We start from the raw sequence: 20019 nt of genomic DNA, 5'->3' as shown, positions 1-20019 counted from the left end.
ATGTTTTCAACACATAGATACGTTGGGTAATGTTGGAACTAGGTCAAACTATTTCCACCAAAAGTTATCCTGTCTTTATTGTGGCAACATTAAAAGTGATGTCTTCTAGCTTTTTGAAATGTGCAGTGCATAAGCCTGGCCAGGTACCGACACACCTGGGCGATGGCCACTTCCTTCCTGTCTCTTGTCTTCCCCGTCTTTTGTTTTTGAGATTTAGGCTGGTCTTCCTGGATTTCTCCCTAGTTAATTCAGGGCGGTAGTCAGTCTTTAGTTACCAAAGTCTCAAGCCAGGGTTTCCCACTGTGCATCCCAGACCTCTACCTGGTTAACTTGGGATATATATTTGGTGAGTAAAGCTACAGGAACCCCTTCCTTTTCCTGCTTAACACGATAACCTGTGTCTGTGTGTGTGTGTGTGTGTGTGTGTGTTTCTTTAATCCCGCAGGCTTTTGCCCGGTTCTCGGTGCCGTGTCGGTGCGGGCATCGACAGTGCATCACTGTTACAACGTGAACTATGTATGTCACGCTGTTATCTGTTGCTCCATAGCACCACTCAGCATCTGGTTCCTGTGAACTATCACTCACACCCACCGATGAACCTCCTCCACCTCCTAAGCCACCATCTTCTTCAGACCGCACAGCTGCAGGCTCCTGTGGTACTTGTCTTGCTGGGTCAGGCCTTTTGTTTCTCTTTTGAGAAACCTTTGCCCTTTGACCGTAGGCAGTGTGGTATTTCTTGGAGACTATCTAACTGTTCTCTGGTCTATCTCCTCAAATGTCTCAACATAAAGAACACTGACAACAAACACTATGACTGGCTTGGCAAAGAAACAGTGCTCATTAGAACCTGTTTGCCTTGAGAACTAACTAACATGCTAGGAGCAGTATTTTCAAACTCAAAGGATTGTTATAACCTATTTTCAAAAATTAATATATTTATACACTGAAAATAATATGTCTGAGTTTTTTTTTAAAAAAGTTTTTAATGCAAATGTTAGGATCCCAGTGGTGTGTGTGTGTGTGTGTGTATGTGTGTGTGTGCGCATGCACGCGTGTGAGTGCGAGTGTGTGTGTAATGATATAGAAAGTGCAAATATGCAAACATATGCAAATTATATGCAAATATAAAGATTGTATTTTGTTAATTTTGTAAATCCTTTCCAGGACTCATCTCTGCTTCTGCAGTCAACTCAGAACGTGACAGTCAATGCTCGCAACTCAGAAGGGGAGGTCACAGGCAGGGTGAAAGTGGGTGAGTCCACCATCCTCACAGCAGCTCACTTGACCCAGGTCCACAGACGGTGCTGAGCAGACGGAGATTTCTTCTAAAGAATTGCAAGTTTATTTAGAAATAATAAAACACGAGCCTTCTAGCTTTCATGCTGTTCATAGAGAACAGTTAGAACCAAGAGGCAGAGGTGTATGTGTGTCTGTGTGTGTGCATGCATGCATGTGTGTGTAAGAGAAAGAGCGTGCATGTGTGTGTGTCAGTGTGTGTATGTGTGTTTCTGTATGTGTGCATGCATGTGTGTGTAAGAGAGTACGTGCATGTGTGAGAGTGTGTGTGAGTGTGTGTGTGTGTGTATGTGTGTGTGTGTGTGTGTGTGTGTGTGTGCCTGTGAGTGTGGAGGCAGGAGGCTGACTGCTGCTGTCTTCCTCAGTTGAGGACAAGATCTCTCACTGAACCTGGAGCTCACCCATTTGGTTAGACTGGCTGACTAGTGAGTTCTGGGACACCCTCTCCCCCATCTCCATACCTTCAGAGCTGGGGTTATATGCATGACTTGCCGCACTCAGCTTTTACATTGGTGCTAGCTGGAGATTTGGGTCCTGGAGGTTTGCCCACTGAGAACCTCCCTAGTGCCTGATACTTTCATCAAAACAATTTCAGTTCCAGGCAATAGAGGCCTATGAAGGTTAGCAGTAGAAATAAGAGTATTATATTCAAAAGACTATATATCTGCCAGTGACCAAGTTAGCTAGGCCCAAGAGAACAGAGGCCTTGGCCCAGAGCCAGAGGCATATCCACACTTTCTCTATCCCTTCTCATCTCTTCCCCCCTCTTTCCCTTCTTCTCCCCCCTTCCCCTCTGCCCTCTGCTCCCTTACCCCATCTTGGTCCTTGCCCTGCAGGGCACAATGACTGCAACTTACAGGGCATCCAGCTCTTCCCCAGTTCTCATCCACTTGGCTGTGGTTTTCAGAAGCAGCCATTGGTCTCCAAGTAGGAAAACTCTAGGTGCCCACTGCAGTCCTCTTAGGTTATTTGTTAAGTCCTTAATCAGCTGCAGGCTTTAGATATTTGAGGGGCATTGTTCATTTTTCTCATTCACTCGGTGAGCATTTGTTGAATGTGTCTGTCCTGGATTCCATATGTGGTCAAATAACAACACTATTTAATAACATATAAGGGGCAGAGGAATCTTTCCAGACCCTTAAAATTGCTTACTTATTTGCTTATTCTTGTTTATTTATTTTTAATGTGATCAGGGAGTCTGGATGTTGATAAAATACCTGTGCTGTATAGGTTGGAAACTGGATGTTCAGAAATGGAATTTTTTTCTTTTTCTTTTTATAGTCTATGAGAAACATTTAATGGAAAACAATCTTATGTATTAATACAGAAATGAAGACATATACGGCAAAATTTTTAATTACATGTTTTAAAGGATTAGTTCTTGGAGAAGATCATATAATGTATTTAGTTCACATTCATTCCCTTCCCACAAGGGGGAGAAACTTGCATCTCTATGTGTGTGGGCTGTGCATGCATGTGTGGATGTGTCCCACATGTGTGTTGGAGGACACATGTATTTATGTCTTCTGTGCACACTATGGGTAAAGCCACAGGTTGACATCGGGTGTCTTCTTCTATCACCTTCCACCTTAAACATGGAGGCAGGGCCTCTCACTTGAGCCTAGAGCTCAGACCTTCCCAGCTATGCAGCTTCAGGATTCCCTCATCTCTGCTGCTGAGACCACGTGGACTGCCACGCCCAGCAGCGCTGACGCGGTGTGCGGGTCTCCGGTCCTTACACTCGCGGGCACAAGCTTTGCTCACTGAACAATCTCCAGCCATAACACAGTATTTCTGTATTTATAGATGGAAGGGGAATCTTTTCACATTCGGGGAGCTGGAAGAACAGTCCACGAGGACGGACCCAGACTAGCCCCTTCCGCAGCTGCATCTGCCCTGCCCTCCTCCATCTGTGTCCCACAACGGTGGCACTGTCATTAGCCACACATGTGATTCCCATTCCCGCCTCCAAGAACAAGTCAGGAGCTACACATGTTTAAACAAAAAGTTTCTCACTGAAAGTGTTTTCTTTTTAATTTAATTTAATATCTTTCTTATTCACTACATCCCGCTCACTGTGCCCCTCCCAGCCATTCCCTCCCACAATCCTCCCACAGCTCCATCCTTTCTCCTCTGAGCGGGTGGGAGAGCCCTTAGGTATCCCCTGATACCCTGGCACTTTAGTCTGTTTGAGGTCAGGCACTTCTTCTCCCAATGAGTCCATCAAGGCGGGCTGGAGAGATGGCTCAGTGGTTAAGAGCACTGACTGCTCTTCCAGAGGTCCTGAGTTCAAATCCCAGTATCCACATGGTGGCTCACAACCATCTGTAATGGGATCCGATGCCGTCTTCTGGTGTATCTGAAGACAGCTACAGTGTACTTATATATAATAAATACACCTTTAAAAAAACGAGTCCATCAAAGCAGTCCAGATAGTAGAACATACCCCACATACAGGCAACAACTTTTGGGATAGCCTCCACCCCCATTCTAGTTGTTCAGGACCCACATGAAGGTCAAGCTGCACATCTGTTACATATGATCAGGGAGGTCTAGGTCAAGCCTGTGTGTGTTCATTGGTTGGTGGTTAAGACTCTGAGAGACCCCAAAATTCCAGGTTAGTTGCCTCATTGGTCTTCTAGTGGGGTTCCTATCCCCTTTGGGGTGGAAAATCCTTCCTCCTAGAAAATATCTCAGCTGCTAACAGTTATCAGTGAAAACACCAAACTAGACCACTCCATGGGTGGAAAGACAGTTTTGGGGGGACTCAAACCCTCTTATGGGTTAGAGGACAGAGAGCAGCCTGGGAAAAGGAGGGGAAAGCCCTGTCAGTTTTATGGGGACAGGGAGGGGAGAAGCCATGGGGAGTCATGACAGGGGGAATCCACAATATGAAAAGGTGTTGTTGGAACCACCTTTGTGTTGTGGTTTGAATGGAAGTGTCCTCCTTAGACTGATGTGTTTTAACACTTGGTCTCCAGTTAGTGACCCTGTTTTTGAAGGTTGTGGAACCATTAGGAAGTGAGGGCTCATTGAAGAGAGTGGGTCACTGTGGATGGACTTGGGGTTTTACAGCCAAGCCCCTCCTTCCGTTTACTCTCCGTCCTGCCTGCTAATGCAGTGTGACCATTGTCTCTTGCTCTCCCCCATACCAGTTCCTGCTACAACCTCTAGAAGCGGACGCCGGAATAAACCTTTCCTGCTTCTGTTGGGTGTCTTGTTGTAGCAACAAGACAGATAACAAACAATTTCTGAGAGTGGCCCATGGGAAAACACCAGCATGTGACAGCCCCTGCTAGAACTTGGAACCCGCTCTTCTAAAAACCAAACCCCAGAGGGCACAGAAAACTTCTGAGGCCTTTGTAGAAGGAAGAGTGTCAAACATGGAGAAGGGGGCGGGGCTAAGCATTGCATCAAAGAGGAGAATTTCTAGAAGTTGAGGAAATGGCAGAGATGGATGAAAGTACCAGTGTGGGGGCAGAGTGGGACGTCTAAGTCGGTCTGTGGAGATGCCTCACTCCTCCATGAAGAAGCAAGAACTTGCCAAGAGGTGGCTAGCACCCTCGTAAAGGACCACCATCGTTAACGCTTACTGAGGTCTAACCCAGGAAGGGCTCCGGAAACCCATCTTATGAACCGGGTGGGGGAAACTCAGTGCCCATGTTGCAATGTTAGGATGAGTAACATGGGCCAGGAAACCACTTGTGTACCGTCACTCAAGGATTCTTACCATGGCCACAAAATGTCCCCAGGATGAAAGGGAGCTGGAGAGATGGCTGTGTGGCCACTTTCCATTTTACCCAGTGTGTCTTTCATGGAGATGAGCGGAAGCACACACCGGCAGTCTATCGTTCTTGCGTGAACGAAGCAGTGAGCCTGCTCGGAGGAGTTACCCTACATTTTCCTAACTTTTTTTGTCAATTGGTCGTTAAGGTGCCCAGATGGTAGAAGTCCAGAGCCAGCACTTACAGATCAGTTCTGAAGATGGCAAGCCGCTGTTCACCGCCGAGGAGCAGGGCGTCGTGGTCGGCACCGGCAGACTGCGGGTTACAGGTACGTGGAGCTGGCTAGCTGCGGCTGAGGGTTCCTAGCTCTGCTCTGCACTCGGCTAAGGAGAGGCAGCAGCCGTGCTGACGGCTCTTCCTGCATTTCTTCTGACATTCTGTTTGTATCTGAGGGACGGGGTCTTCCTCAGAGCTTGGCCCACCTTCTTTCCCTTTTATCTCTTTCCAGTCGCTGTAGCCAAGGGCTTACACGTTTCTCTGTACAGTCTGCCTCTGGCATTTTCCCCATTGTGGCAGGTACTTGACTCCCCCATGTGTCTACACAGCAGCCTTTCCTCTGGCTGAGTTAAAAGTGGAATCCAGCGCTCACTGGGCTCGCCTTCAGCAGAAAAAAAAATCTATGAAAACCATTTTCAGAATCTGTTGTAAACTCACTTGCTATGCCTCTGGGAGACTAGAGGTGCAAGCAGGTGCGTGTGAGTAAGCCACGTTCTGAATTTTTCTGCACAAATAAGAAAGTCTTCAATAGTATTACTCCCTCACTCGGTGTTACCAGGAAGTAGACCCTGATATACAATTTACATAACACATGTATCATTCTCAAACACATGCCTAATGTAGCCTACTCTCAGAAGCAGTGTCCTGGCTTCCTTTTTCTTTTTCTAAAACATTCTAGGAAAGAAGCCAATGATAATAAAGTAAAGCAAGGGTCAGGAGGGGACATGTGCCTGTAGTCCCAACACTCAGATGACAGGGGCAGAAGGTCATGAATTTCAGACTTGGGCTGCATGGTGAGATGTGAATACACACATACACACACACACACACACACTCACACATGTGCTCACACACAGGCACAATTACTGCTTACTAAGTAAAAGAGCCAGCAGCTAAGCATCTGACATGAATCCATTGGCCCAAACTACACGTCAGATCCCATTACAGATGGTTGTAAGCTACCATGTGGTTGCTGGGACTTGCACAAGTCTCTGACTTGTGATGGTCCAACTTGTCTACCTGGTAGTGATGGAGACATGACACATGGAAAGTTAGTAGAAGGTAACTGGAAGTTTTAATGGGGATATTTTCCTGCACTAGCACTAGGAGGTCCCATCCTTATAGCTGGACTGCTACAGAGGACAAGGCTGCACCTGCTAGTCAGCCTGTGGATCTCACATGAATGAACCACTCAGTACACAGGAGCTATGCTGCTGAGATGGCATCGTGGTTGTGTTGGGTAGATTTGATGTATCTTCCGCTCGGGATATTATCAGGTTATGACATGAGTATTGAGTGTAGCACTGTTCTAAGCTGAGGGCCGCCTGTGTAGGAAACATTGGCTTTTCTGACCTAGCTGCCATTTCTGTACTAGATGCATGTAAGTTGTCAGTAGGTCTGTCTCCTGATGTGTCAGAGTGTGTTGGTATGACCAATCTGCTCTTGCCGTTGGGAAAGTGTCACTGCACTGCAGGCATTGATATTAAAATGCAGAGAAGGTATAACCAGAACATGGGTTCCATCAAACCCAGCCATCCTTTACAGAGAATGAGCCACTCCCTAGCCCAGGGCTTCTGTCGGGTGATAGCATTGTAAGTGAAGCAGATGCAGAAGTTGATGGGTGGTTGCAGTGTAAGTGACCTGCACACATCAGGGCCACCTCAGGGGCTTGCTGTCTGTATCTGTCGTACTTGTCAATGGAATCTCTGTCTCAGTAGTGTCTCCACTGCTTTCCCTGTCACTATAACAAAGCATCTGCCAGAAGCACAGAAGCAGCTCAAGGGGAAAGTCTTGTTGTGGCTTACAGTTCAGGAGAGACAGTCTCTTGTGGGAGAGAAGGTACAAGGCTGAACCTGCTTGCTCCATGGCTGAGGGAGCTGATGTCTCAGCAAAGCTTTACACACCTCAGAGGTTCAGGGGAGAGGGAGAGGGAGAGGGAGAGAGAGAGAGAGAGAGAGAGAGAGAGAGTGTCAGAGTCCAGATCAGAAATAAGAAGAGCAATGAACTCCAAGGCCTGCCCCTAGCAAACCACCTCCTCCAGCTGGGCCAGTCTCCTAAACCTCACAACCTCACCATTACTAGAGACCTAGTAATGAAACACATAACCCCAGGGGAGTATTTTACATCTAAATCATAAACAAGAAGGTTTGACATAGGACTCTACATTTCCTAGGCGGCCATCAGTGATAAGACCTGGAACTGTAAACTAAAATAAACCTTTTCCTCCCACGTTGCTTTTGGTCACAGTATTTGGTTAAAACAATAGAAAACAAAGAAGGGCAGAAATTGGTACAAGGGCGTGGCCCAGGCAGGGGTGCGGCCTAAACCGTGGGTGAGGTCTGGTTAGAGGTGAGGTCCACCCAGAGTGTGTCTTAAACCTGGGACAGGGCGGGATTAATTGCGGAGTTGAGATGAGTAAGACCTAGGGAGGAGCTGAGCTTTGGCCTGGCAGAACCTAATGGGTAAATAACCCACTGCATAAACCATAGCCAGAATACACAGATGAAACACGGCTGCTTAAACCTGTGCATGCGCCCATGGTACTCAAGTTAAGACATACTCTAAATATAACCTGAGCAGTAGACTAGCATTGCCCCGAGGAGCCCAGCACAGTGAACTCAGCACCGTCTGCCCTGCTGCCTTGTGTGGATCCTTACCCGAACACTGCATATGTCACATGTGACTGTCTTAAGGCTCACACTGACTGCCCAGGGCCATAGTCTGCCCTGCTGCCTTACGGTTGATACGTAGCTGTGCTCCAACCACAGCATGGCGTTCCAGCCAGCATTGCTTGTTAGGTAATGAAAGTGCTACAGGGTGCAGATCTGAAATGTGAACTCTGGTCTCCAACAATAGCTAACAATAGGATATGAGCTGGTATTTTCCACTTACCCTTGATGGTTAAGCCAGTTCTCAAAAACTCTGGATTCTGGGATTAGGGACACTCAGCCTTCTTGGCTGGACTGACTGTTAATTTGGCCGATGTGACTTCTTGTAGTTTTGTTCCTGACACATCTCTGGGTTTTCTTTTAGGGCCAGAAGGAGCTCTTTTTGAACACTCAGTGGAGACACCCCTCGTCAGAGCTGAGCACCCATTTCAAGACCTTAGGTAAGAGTTTAATATAAACCAACGCTCTTCTAGGAAACAATGAGGTGTATCCATAGTGTCCCCACCTCAGCCTTACTGCGTTGTGTAGGGCTCCCTCCTGTGGTGAAAAACGGTACTGCACATGCGTGGATTTTGCACCTGGCGTCGGTTGGCCAGGACGGTACCATGCTAATGAGGTGATTTGTTCTTCGCCAATCTCTGGAGGACAAATAGCAGGTGTGATAGTGGGATGATTCATGCTCCGCCAATCCCTGAAAGACAATTAGCATAGCCCCAGCCTGTTGTGTATATAAGATGAGCACTTTTGCCGCTCGAGGTCCCCGTATCAGCAAAGAGGTGGTCCTGCAATAAAGGCTGTTGAGAAGAATCCGACCGTGTTGCGTCTTCCTTGCCGGCCGAGGTGGGCGCGGCAGTGTTGGTCACCTTTACTTTCAGGGATTCCTGCATATTAACTAACTGGTTATTGATTATTAGAACCCAAGGCAAGTCCAAAGCCCTGTCGGATCTGAACTTTGATGTGGCTTCATGCTCTTCTTCTCTTGTCCCCACTGCCTCTGTTCAGGCTCCCCAGTTAGTGGCACTGTTTGGGCAAGGTATAAAACCTTTAGGAGGTGGGTCTTGGTTATAAGGAATGGTTAGGGCTATGTGAGTTTTAACCAGGTTCTGACCCAAGGACCCTTTGATTCTTCACCTATCAAGATGTAAGCAAACCATCTCAAGCTTCCCGTGTCATAGAGTGCTTGCTGCCATGCTGTCCCCATCATGATGGACTGCACCTCCCTAAACCACGAGCCAAAACAGATCCTTCATCTTTTAAGTTGCTTCTTACAAGTATTTTATCAGAGAGGAAAAGGCAACAGAGAATCGGAACTGTCACATGGGGTCGTTGTTGTAGTAACCTGACCGTAGAGCTGTGGCCCTTTGGCACCAATTAGTAAATATGGAAGAGAGACGTTTCTACACGCTAATGGTGTCCTAAAATGTTGTACACAGAGTTTAGTGGGCGATTCTGGTGGATGTTCAGAACACCAGAACACTACAGAAATACAGAGCGTAAATATAGATCATGGAGTTTAGACAGGCTCAGGGATTCTATCAAAATTGAGCTATAGGCCATTTGTGCTATATTCTGATAACACATCTGGCTGCATTCTTCACTATACGTGGATAATCCTAGTTCCTTAGCCAGACTAACCTTTTAGTACTATTTCAACATTTTATCCATCTAGAGGCATTTGTAACAAAAATCCATAGTGAGAATTATTGAATTATAATAATGTTCATTAATGTTATAAAGGGTAATAAGGTCGACGCTAAAAAATTATGTCACTGAGGATGAAGAATATTTTCTTAAGTCATAAGATCATTCAATATCTCATAAAGATAATTAATTAAAAACATCTTGAGATAAGATAGAAATTTTAGAGATTTGCTTTAAAGTGAATGTTACCATTTTTAAAACTATGTCTCATAATTAAAGATAAATTGTTGGCTTGTTGACTCAGTTTTGTTTCTGTCTCTGTGATAAAAATATCCCCAACAAAAGCAACTGTAGGAAGTAAAGGTTTATTTAGCTTCCAGTTCTAGGTTCCAGACCATCATCCCGAGAAAGTCAAGGCGTCTCAGTGTCTGTGTGTATTTCCTGCCCTTTCAGCTCTTTTTGATCTGTTTTGTCCTATTCAGTTTGTTTTGTTTTATTATTATTATTCTTTAGTTGTCATTTTTTCTAGTGAGTGAGAGAGAGGGGGGTGTGGATTCCAATGGCAGGAAGGTGGGGGGATTTTTAGAACACTTGGGAGAGAACCATAATCAGAATATATTGTATAACAATATATTTTCAATAAAAAGGAAACATAATGAGTTTAATTATGACATTTTAGCATCTATCTCAATGTGCTTTGCTGATATTTGCCCTTTATTTGCCCCCTTCTTTCCCTCTCTGCCAGTGTGGCTACCTCCTGAAATAGTTTCCTTCTTTTTCATATCATACAAATGGAATGATTGCACATGCTCTAAAACATTTTTCTCTTTTCCTCTCTATTCCCTTGTTTGTCCTCCTCATCCTCTTCCAGCATCCCCCTTCTTATGCTTCACGTGCTAAGAGACATGTCTCTTAACAGGCTGGTCTCCAGTTTTAGTTCACTTCCTAGCAATGCCATAATTCCATTCTTTACAATGGAATAATCACACTCCTCACAGCTCCACTGTGTCAGTGTGTAACACACTCCTCACAGCTCCACTGTGTCAGTGTGTCACACGCTCCTCACAGCTCCACTGTGTCAGTGTGTCACACGCTCCTCACAGCTCCACTGTGTCAGTGTGTAATCACACTCCTCACAGCTCCACTGTATCAGTGTGTCACACGCTCCTCATAGCTCCACTGTGTCAGTGTGTCACACACTCCTCACAGCTCCACTGTGTCAGTGTGTAATCACACTCCTCACAGCTCCACTGTGTCAGTGTGTCACACGCTCCTCACAGCTCCACTGTGTCAGTGTGCAATCACACTCCTCACAGCTCCACTGTATCAGTGTGTCACACGCTCCTCATAGCTCCACTGTGTCAGTGTGTCACACACTCCTCACAGCTCCACTGTGTCAGTGTGTAATCACACTCCTCACAGCTCCACTGTATCAGTGTGTCACACGCTCCTCATAGCTCCACTGTGTCAGTGTGTAACACACTCCTCACAGCTCCACTGTGTCAGTGTGTCACACACTCCTCACAGCTCCACTGTGTCAGTGTGTAATCACACTCCTCACAGCTCCACTGTGTCAGTGTGTAACACGCTCCTCACAGCTCCACTGTGTCAGTGTGTAATCACGCTCCTCACAGCTCCACTGTGTCAGTGTGTCACATGCTCCTCACAGCTCCACTGTGTCAGTGTGTCACATGCTCCTCACAGCTCCACTGTGTCAGTGTGTAATCACGCTCCTCACAGCTCCACTGTGTCAGTGTGTCACACACTCCTCACAGCTCCACTGTGTCAGTGTGTCACACATTTTCATATTCTTCATCTGTTGATGGGCATCTGCGACGGTTCCATATTTTGACTCCTGGGAACAATGTAGCAGTAAACAAGGATGTGCAAGTGTCCATGAGTGTGCTGGCAGGGTCCTTGGGTATATACCGAGGTGTATTATAGCTGGTCACGTGGTCGCTCTCCTTCCAGGAACCTCCATACCAACTTCCAGTGACACCCAATATGTGGTTGTCTGTGTTACATGATATGCAGAATAACAAAACACCGAGTCTTGGGCTTCTTACCTTTTTTATTTAACAGCTTTCAGACATGTTGACAGACATCAACTTCTTGAGAGAGACTGAAAAGATTTTGGTTTCTTCTCTCTCTTTTAGTCCCCAATTACTGGTGGCTGGGAAGGAGATATTCAGCCTCATCTTGACACAGTGGGTCACCTCGAAGGCACCATGAAAAGGGGGAATCATATATAGTCATGATGTTATTTTAATTTGCATTTCTTTTCTTTTCTTTTTTTTTTTTGGTTCTTTTTTTCGGAGCTGGGGACCGAACCCAGGGCCTTGCGCTTCCTAGGTAAGCGCTCTACCACTGAGCTAAATCCCCAGCCCCAATTTGCATTTCTCTATGAGTGCTGTCTTAGTTCCTTGCCTTGTTTCTGTGATCAATTATCCTGACAAAATCAAGAAAAGGTTGATTTAAGCTCATAGTCTGGTAAGTCAGATGCCTGAAGTAGTTGGTCTGACTACACCTACCCCCAACTGGGATGTGGATAAGGACAAATGCCTATGCCCAAGTTACTTAATCCTTTTTGTACAGCCTTGCACCCAACCCAGGTATCTTAGGGTTTCCACTGCTGTGAAGAGACACCGTGACCAAGGCAACTCTTATAAATGACAACATTTAACTAGGGCTGGCTTACGGTTTCAGAGGTTCAGTCCCTTATCATCATGGCAGGAAGCATGGCATTGGTGTAGGCAGACCTGGTAGTGGAGGAGCTGAGAGTTCAACATCCTGATCTCAGGGCAGCTAGGAGGAGGGTCTCTCCTGCATGGGAGGAGTTTGAGCATCTGAGCCTTAAAGCCCATACCCACCGTGACACACTTCCTCCAATTCCGAAAAGGCTACACCCATTCCAACAAGGCTACACCAACTCCAACAAGGACACACCTAATAATGCCACTGCTTGGGCCAAGCATATTGAAACCACCATCCCAGGGAATGGTTGTGACTAGTGAGTAGGTCTCGGCCCCTCAGTTAACTTAAGCAAGGCAATCCCACAGGCATGCTCAGAGTCCTACCTCCCAGATGACTGGATCTCAGGTTGACGGTTGAGACCAGCCATCACACGAACATTCGTAAATCTGAGATTTACCCTTACTGGGTGAATTTAGCCATACTTACTCTTCTTGCAGCTACCCTGTTTTATTTTCTGTGCTGGTTCTTTCGTCTTTCTCTCCTTTGTTGGGCCAGCCGGCCTTTCCTTGTTTTGTTGGGCTAGCCGGCCTTTCCTTGTTCTCCACCCAAATTTCATTCCATGACTCTACATTTAGTGATTGTGCTGGGTATTTTCATATGCACAAAGAAAATTACCTTCTAACCAAGTTTAAATCAATACATTTCTTTACAAATATAAAAATGTAGAAAGCCCTTTCCACCCAAGCTTCCATTTTGCTTCAATGTTGCTTTTACATTTTTCTCCTTTTTTGTATCCTTGGAAATACTTATTTAATTTCACCAACATGTTTAGTTGGCTTATTATTTAAAAAAAAACAAAAACAAAAACAACCCCCCCCCAAAAAACAGGGTCTTCCTATGTAGCCCAGGTTGGCCTCAAACTCATGATCCTCCTGCTTCACCCTCCAAAATGCTGACATACCTGGCTGTTTTGTTAATTTTTTTTTTTAGATTTATTTTTATTTTATGTGTATGAGTGTTTTGCCTGCATGTTTGTCTCTGAACCACAGGCATGAGGCCAGAAGAGGGCATTGGATCCCCTAGAAATTCAGATACAGAGAACTGAAAGCCACCATGTGGGTGCTAGAAATCGAACCTGGGTCCCCTGGAAGAGCAGCCTGTGCTCTTAACTGCTGAACCATTTATCCAGTCCCCATTTTGTTGACTTTTGCAAAGTACATCCCCCACCCCCACCCCCACCCCGGGGTTCAAGTTCCAAAAGAAAAGGTGCCTTAAAAATATTTTTTTTTTCTCATTTCAGGTTGGAATCCCCAACTCGGAGTCTCAGCATGGATGCCCCAAGGGGCGTTCACATTGAAGCTCGTGCTGGAAAAATGGAGGCCCTTTCTCAGATGGACATCGTCTTGCAGAGTAGTGATGGAGTGGTGAGTTCTCTGAGGAAGCTGCCATCGTACTTGGATGAGGCAGCCGAATGCTGCCCCCACCAGGATGTCAGTGTGCTAACCTCTGGTTTGTAGTGAGCCATGATAAAAGGCATCGTACAGACAGTGAGGTGGAGAAGAAGGCCATGGAAGGTTATATTCCTTCCCTAGTGGGCTCACTCTCCTACACTGGCATCCGCATTGCCAAGACACTCCTTATTCTCATTTGTGAGAAAGCACCGAAGGCAGCATCAATTTTTCCATTTCCCAGTGGCTCGGTGTTTCCCTGAGTGGGCATCACAGGGGTTGCTTGTAAATGACAGCTGTCCTCTGTTGTTGCCCAGAGCACCGTGTTTGCTTGCACAGAATTTAGTGCAAAATAAAATGAAAGCTTTTCAAAGGTCAACTACAGTAAGGTTCCTATGTGGGACTCGAACCCAGAAAGGTAGTATAACAGATACACCCTATACCATGATTTGTAGAACCTTATTAATAGGAGTCGAAAGCTTGGTGTTAGTCAGTGGGAGCCCACACATTCCAGGTCCAGGGAAGTTGCAAATCGTGAAGCCCCTGTGGTTTATCAGTGCTATGCTGTAAAGATATATGTAAATAGGGAAGGCTTGCTGGCTCTCTGTGCCCATCTCCTCATTAAACAAATGGGGGAAATGTTTGCTTAAACATGTCTTGTGGTCTTGAGACACTAGTGTAACATTTTCAATTGACGTTCATTTAACATAATAGGAAAATGTAGTTAGGATGCAATGTCATGTCCTAAAGGTCATGAGAAGTCACTCCAAGTATGCGGACAGAATCCATAGGACAGGGATTTACAGGGAAGACACGAGCATCATCTACAAACAAAGCGAAGGAACTTATGAGATCCGGAGCTGGCGAGGTCAAAGATGAGATCAAAGGTTTTGTAATCTTGCTATCGAGGCCCGGTATTATCACACACTGCAGGAAGCTCCGGTTTTTAAATGGCCACATTTCCATCTGTGAAATCGTGCAGCACTTTTGCGTGTAGCCCACAGTGAGACCTACAATCCCAGTTGCCACTCCCCAGGAGTAGGAGCTGAACTGGGGAGGACAGGTATCCAGACTCCTGCCTAACATGGTGAGGAGCAAAACACTGTGGGCTGTCAGTGGAAGAAAAGAAACGAGTGGACACAATTATCCTACGAGCCATGAAACAGGAGAGGCGGGGAGGCCGACTTACCAGCCCACCAGGGAAAACGAGATCCCCTGGCACTGCACGGTGCCCACTGGACTCCCCCTGCCTACGCAAGGCTGCACAGAGTAAGCCGTCTGTCCTGCCACAATGCTCTGACAGCTCATTAGGAGATGGGAATTTCTCATTGAGAGCTAGAGGGATGAAAGAGAGCGCTAAGCTATTGGACAATAAAGACATTATGCCAACCTACAAAGTATCCATCTCCTTTTAACCAGTGTGTCTTGGGAGGAGGGGGCCATCTACTGAAGGCAGCTTTTCTCAAACCCTTGGCAGAATGGTTCCCCTGTCTCCTCAAGGGCTCTTTGCTAACATTCCTATTTAATTAAACCCGGTGGTTCCCATGGTGACTGCTTTAGTCTTAGGGTCTAGTTCATTCAGTACTTAAGAGAAGGCAGAAGGGTTTCAAATAATTCTAAGAGTTTAGAGAAACAGTTAACAGCTAGCCGGGTGAATTCAATTGTCTCACTTAAAAAAAAAGCACAAACTAAATCAGGAGAAAGTCTGCGATCCACAGGTAAAAATAAAGATGAGCCCATTTCTATGGATTGTATGTTATCCTAAAGGGCAGGAGACAGTTTAACATAAATTCAGCGTGGATCACAAGTGTGAATTAGCACAACAGTTCTGTCAGTGTTGCCAAATAACTTCAAAAGGCATTTTGTTAAATATAAAAGATGAAGCAATAGAACTGGAAAGCAATCTAGTTTGCTGAACTCATTGTAAAACCATGCATGGGTCAGCTTTTCCGGCTAGAAGGTAGAGGAGAACACGGCCTCTCTCCACACTGGAAACCGGTGCTCAGCCCGGCCTGCACAAAGAATAGAACTTCGAGTTAAAAGAAGCAGGCCATTCTGATAGGAAGGAAGCAAGTAAAGGCAGGCGCCCAGCTCGGAGCCCAGCTCCTTTTCCATGGGAGGAAACTACCTTTCTTGGAATGTGCTGGGAACATGAATTTCCCTTGGTGTGGTTCGTTCCTCCGTCCTCACGTCTCACTTTCTCCCAAACAGCTGGTGCTCGATGCTGAAACTGTGGGTTTGGCCAAGTTGAAGCAGGGGACACAGGGTCCCCCTGGCAGCTCAAATGGAGTCTATGAGATCTGTGCATGTCCTGATGGGAAGCTGTACCTGTCTATGGCTGGCGAGGCCACCACTTGTGAGGAACACAGCCACATCTGTCTCTGACCACTCCCTCTTCTGCAGAGCACCTACGGTGTCCCGGAGAGACCACAGCTGTGGCCTCAGCCTTTCTGTCCCACAGCTGGATTGGAGCTGGACTCACTGCCAAAACACTTAGAAGCGCGCAGGGGAGCGTGCCCACGGGACTGTTGGGCCGAAGTCTACCTGGTTTTAGAATGATCCAAAGAAATGGCAGGAATGCATTCACTGTATTCCTCTTTCTAGCCCTGCTCCAGATCTCTCACAATGAACTGCTACCCGCAAACAATTTATAGTACTCAATGGCAGACATCTGTCTCCTCCCAAACGAACGGTTGGCTGGAGGACTCTAACATGCCCCAACTGTGCACACCTCCTCCTTTAGATTAAACCTCAAGGGCTCCCTTCAGCTGAGTGCAATGTGTCTGATTCACCAAGAGATCTCCAGGGTTTGCAGGGAGTTTAAGGTCAATGTGATTTTCAATATGGAGCTAAGGAGAGAAATGACACAAATTTAGTCATGCCTTCTATATACACACACCTATGAGCAATAAAAATGACACTTTTCCAGATCAATGTTTAAAAGTGTCTTACTGGTTTTGGTGCTCCTGGGTAGGAAAATCTCCTCAAATTTCTTTTTTTTTTTTTTTTTTTTGGTTCTTTTTTTTCCGGAGCTGGGGACCGAACCCAGGGCCTTGCGCTTCCTAGGTAAGCGCTCTACCACTGAGCTAAATCCCCAGCCCCCTCAAATTTCTTTTGATGACAAAGACTCAAGCCAGCCGGTCACAAGGCCTGAGGTCCCAGTCAACCACTGAGATTAACTCAAAATGTGACCCTAAATTGGCAGGGCCATTTTTCCTTGGAGAGCTCTGATAGACTCACCCTAGCCGAAACACCAACTACGATAGTGGCCTGCATAGATACATGATGCTAACCTGACATACTGAGCTGGTGCCCAAGGGCCTTCCACTCACAGCATCAAAGGAAATGGTGAGCCTCTGCCTGCCAGGCCTAGCCTGTCTCCCACAAACAGGGAAGAAGGGGTGAAGCTGCCTGGAAGCAGCCATGCAAATTCTACAAACAGGGGAGGCTGGGTGCAGTTACATAGAAGTAGTTATGCATGCAGTGTGTGAATGCATGCAGTGTGTGAGTACATGCAGTGTGTGAATGCATGCAGAGTGTGAATGCATGCAGTGTGTGAATGCATGTAGTGTGTGAGTGCATGCAGTGTGTGAATGCATGCAGTGTGTGAATGCATGCAGTGTGTGAATAATGCAGTATGTGAACAATCAGTGTGTGAATGCATGCAGTGTGTGAGTGCATGCAGTGTGTGAATGCATGCAGTGTGTGAATGCATGCAGTGTGTGAGTGCATGCAGTGTGTGAGTGCATGCAGTGTGTGAGTGCATGCAGTGTGTGAGTGCATGCAGTGTGTGAATGCATGCAGTGTGTGAATGCATGCAGTGTGTGAATGCATGCAGTGTGTAAATGCATGCAGTGTGTGAATGCATGCAGTGTGTGAACAATGCAGTGTGTGAGTGCATGCAGTGTGTGAACAATGCAGTGTGTGAATGCATGCAGTGTGAGTGGATGCAGTGTGTGAATGCATGCAGTGTGTGAATGCATGCAGTGTGTGAGTGCATGCAGTGTGTGAATGCATGCAGTGTGTGAATGCATGCAGTGTGTGAATAATGCAGTATGTGAACAATCAGTGTGTGAATGCATGCAGTGTGTGAGTGCATGCAGTGTGTGAATGCATGCAGTGTGTGAATGCATGCAGTGTGTGAGTGCATGCAGTGTGTGAATGCATGCAGTGTGTGAATGCATGCAGTGTGTGAGTGCATGCAGTGTGTGAGTGCATGCAGTGTGTGAATGCATGCACTGTGTGAGTGCATGCAGTGTGTGAATGCATGCAGTGCCTGTTACTGTGTAAGTTGATAAAAATGAAAACACAGCACATTCCTACGTCTCTGTGGAGGCCATTCACTCACAATGAAATGCCCATCATGCGTCTTGAGAAATGGTTCAATGGCTAAGTGGATACAACTCCTCCTGCAAGGACCAATTTGGTTCCCAGCACCCATGCTCATCCCCCCACACAGACACATCCAAATACATATAATTTTAAATGTTTAAAGGCCTTTTTAAAATGCCCATCATTAAAAAAAGAAGAAGCTGCTTGCTTGAACAGTTTTAGAAGAACCTCAGACTGATTAAGATGGAGTTAATCAACTGTCCTGTGAGGTCACCTGATATGACTGTGAGGAATGAAACCAGGCTCTGGATGTCACTGAGGCTGTGGCAATTTTTATTGAGAACAATGAGATGTTTTATAGCTTTATCAGAAACAGTATAAGGGCAATGGCCAGGATCAATACAGTTGCAAGGAAACAACGAAGTTTGCAAGCTTAATGTCTTGGTTGACAAGATTAATGTCTAAGACCAACTGCCTGTCAGGTTTCCAGGTTTCTTTAACTTCTAAGAGAACATACAGAGAAACACAAAACAGTCTGACCTCTTCACTGCCTGAGGGGGTGAGTTGGCCTCATAGGACCCAGAAGTCACACAGTGCCCCAGGAGCCATGGACTCTGCCCTGAAAACCCTGACACATGCTTCTTGGGGGAGGCCAACTCCATGTTTCCCCCTAGTCCTGCAGCTGCCCTGCCCCCGCAGATCTGTAACGCTAACACCAGTCAAACGTGCCTTGTCATCGCAGAGTCAGGAGAAGGAGGAAAAGTAAACTCTTTTTAATGTTGCTTTAATAAGGTGTTGCCTTAATGCTGCTTTTCAAACCCCATTGAAGTGCTTGCGGACAGCACACAGAAAACAGCAAAATAAAAATCTGGCCTTTCCTATGAAATTGGGAACAAATACCTGTGTGCACAGCGTTCTTGGATCACAGGGGTGGGCATCTTCATTTGGTTAAATTTTTTTTTTATCTCTGATTTCTGATATGTCCCTTGTCAAAGTCTGTTAGCCATTTTGTTATTATTTACTCTGTTGTCCCAGTCTCTGCCTTACCAATGCTATGTCCACATGACCTAACACAGGTTCGCTTAAGTAATCTTTGTTCTCGCACAAGCCACAAAGGCTCCAAAGGTAAAGTGAGGTTGGAGAGAGAATGGGGGTGGAAGACAGGATCTGGGGAGGTGGCTCAGAGGACTGGAGTCCAATTCCAAGACTAAAGAACAGGTGGGTGTAGCCATCCACATGTAATATCAGAGTAGGAGGGCAGAGGTGGAATACCCAGAGAGAGCAAGCTGGCTAGTGAGGCCAGCCCTACCAGGGAGCTCTCCGTTTGACTGAGACCCTGCCTCAAAGAATATAGAGCAGCCAATGAAGATTCCTGAGATAAAAACCTTAGGGTATTTTTTAATCTCTATAGGCAGATGCACATGCACTTGTGTATGCACGCGCGCGCGCGCACACACACACACACACACACACACACACACACTAAAAGAAAAACAGAATAGAAGGCATGGATAGATAAAACATTCAACTTTCTGTGTTCCTTGGCTTGATAAACTACCTTGGAAGATGCCGTGCATACATAACATTGTCCAGAGTGGTAAGCAATTTATCCTTTGGTAGAACCAATAGATAGACCCTAATATAAAGGTATAGATACATGTTAGATACATGGAATTTAAAATTTTCTCACATTCAAGAATACACCTAGAGCATACCTGGTAAGACTTATAAAGACAAATACTCTGTCCTAGGTTTGTTTTTTCAACTCCACTCAAGATAGTGTTGTCTTAGAAGAATCGCAATCGAGAAAATCCTTCCACAATTGGCTGGGGGACAGAAAGAGCCAGAGATCAGGGAGTTTGGTGTGAGAGTAGAAGAAAACATGAGTTTGAGAAAGAGCAAGGAGGGGGATATGTGAGGGTTTATAGGAAGGAAAGG

At 46.0% G+C, this 20019-nt stretch overlaps 1 protein-coding gene across 1 annotated transcript in view; it reads left to right on the top strand.

The window, feature by feature from the left end:
- The window catches only part of Sgcg (sarcoglycan, gamma), a 46476-nt gene extending 29797 nt beyond the window's left edge, over positions 1-16679 (top strand). Inside the window, 5 exon segments of the mRNA NM_001006993.1 lie at positions 1165-1252; positions 5230-5349; positions 8331-8406; positions 13602-13725; positions 15961-16679. Coding sequence (NP_001006994.1) covers positions 1165-1252; positions 5230-5349; positions 8331-8406; positions 13602-13725; positions 15961-16134 — 582 coding nt within the window. The 3' untranslated portion in view covers positions 16135-16679.
- The last annotated feature ends 3340 nt before the right edge of the window (positions 16680-20019 follow it).

The sequence above is a fragment of the Rattus norvegicus genome, chromosome 15, assembly GCF_021556685.1.
Source record: "Rattus norvegicus strain SHRSP/BbbUtx chromosome 15, alternate assembly SHRSP_T2T, whole genome shotgun sequence".
NCBI lineage: Eukaryota > Metazoa > Chordata > Mammalia > Rodentia > Muridae > Rattus > Rattus norvegicus.
This window is presented reverse-complemented; position numbering and strand designations above follow the sequence as displayed.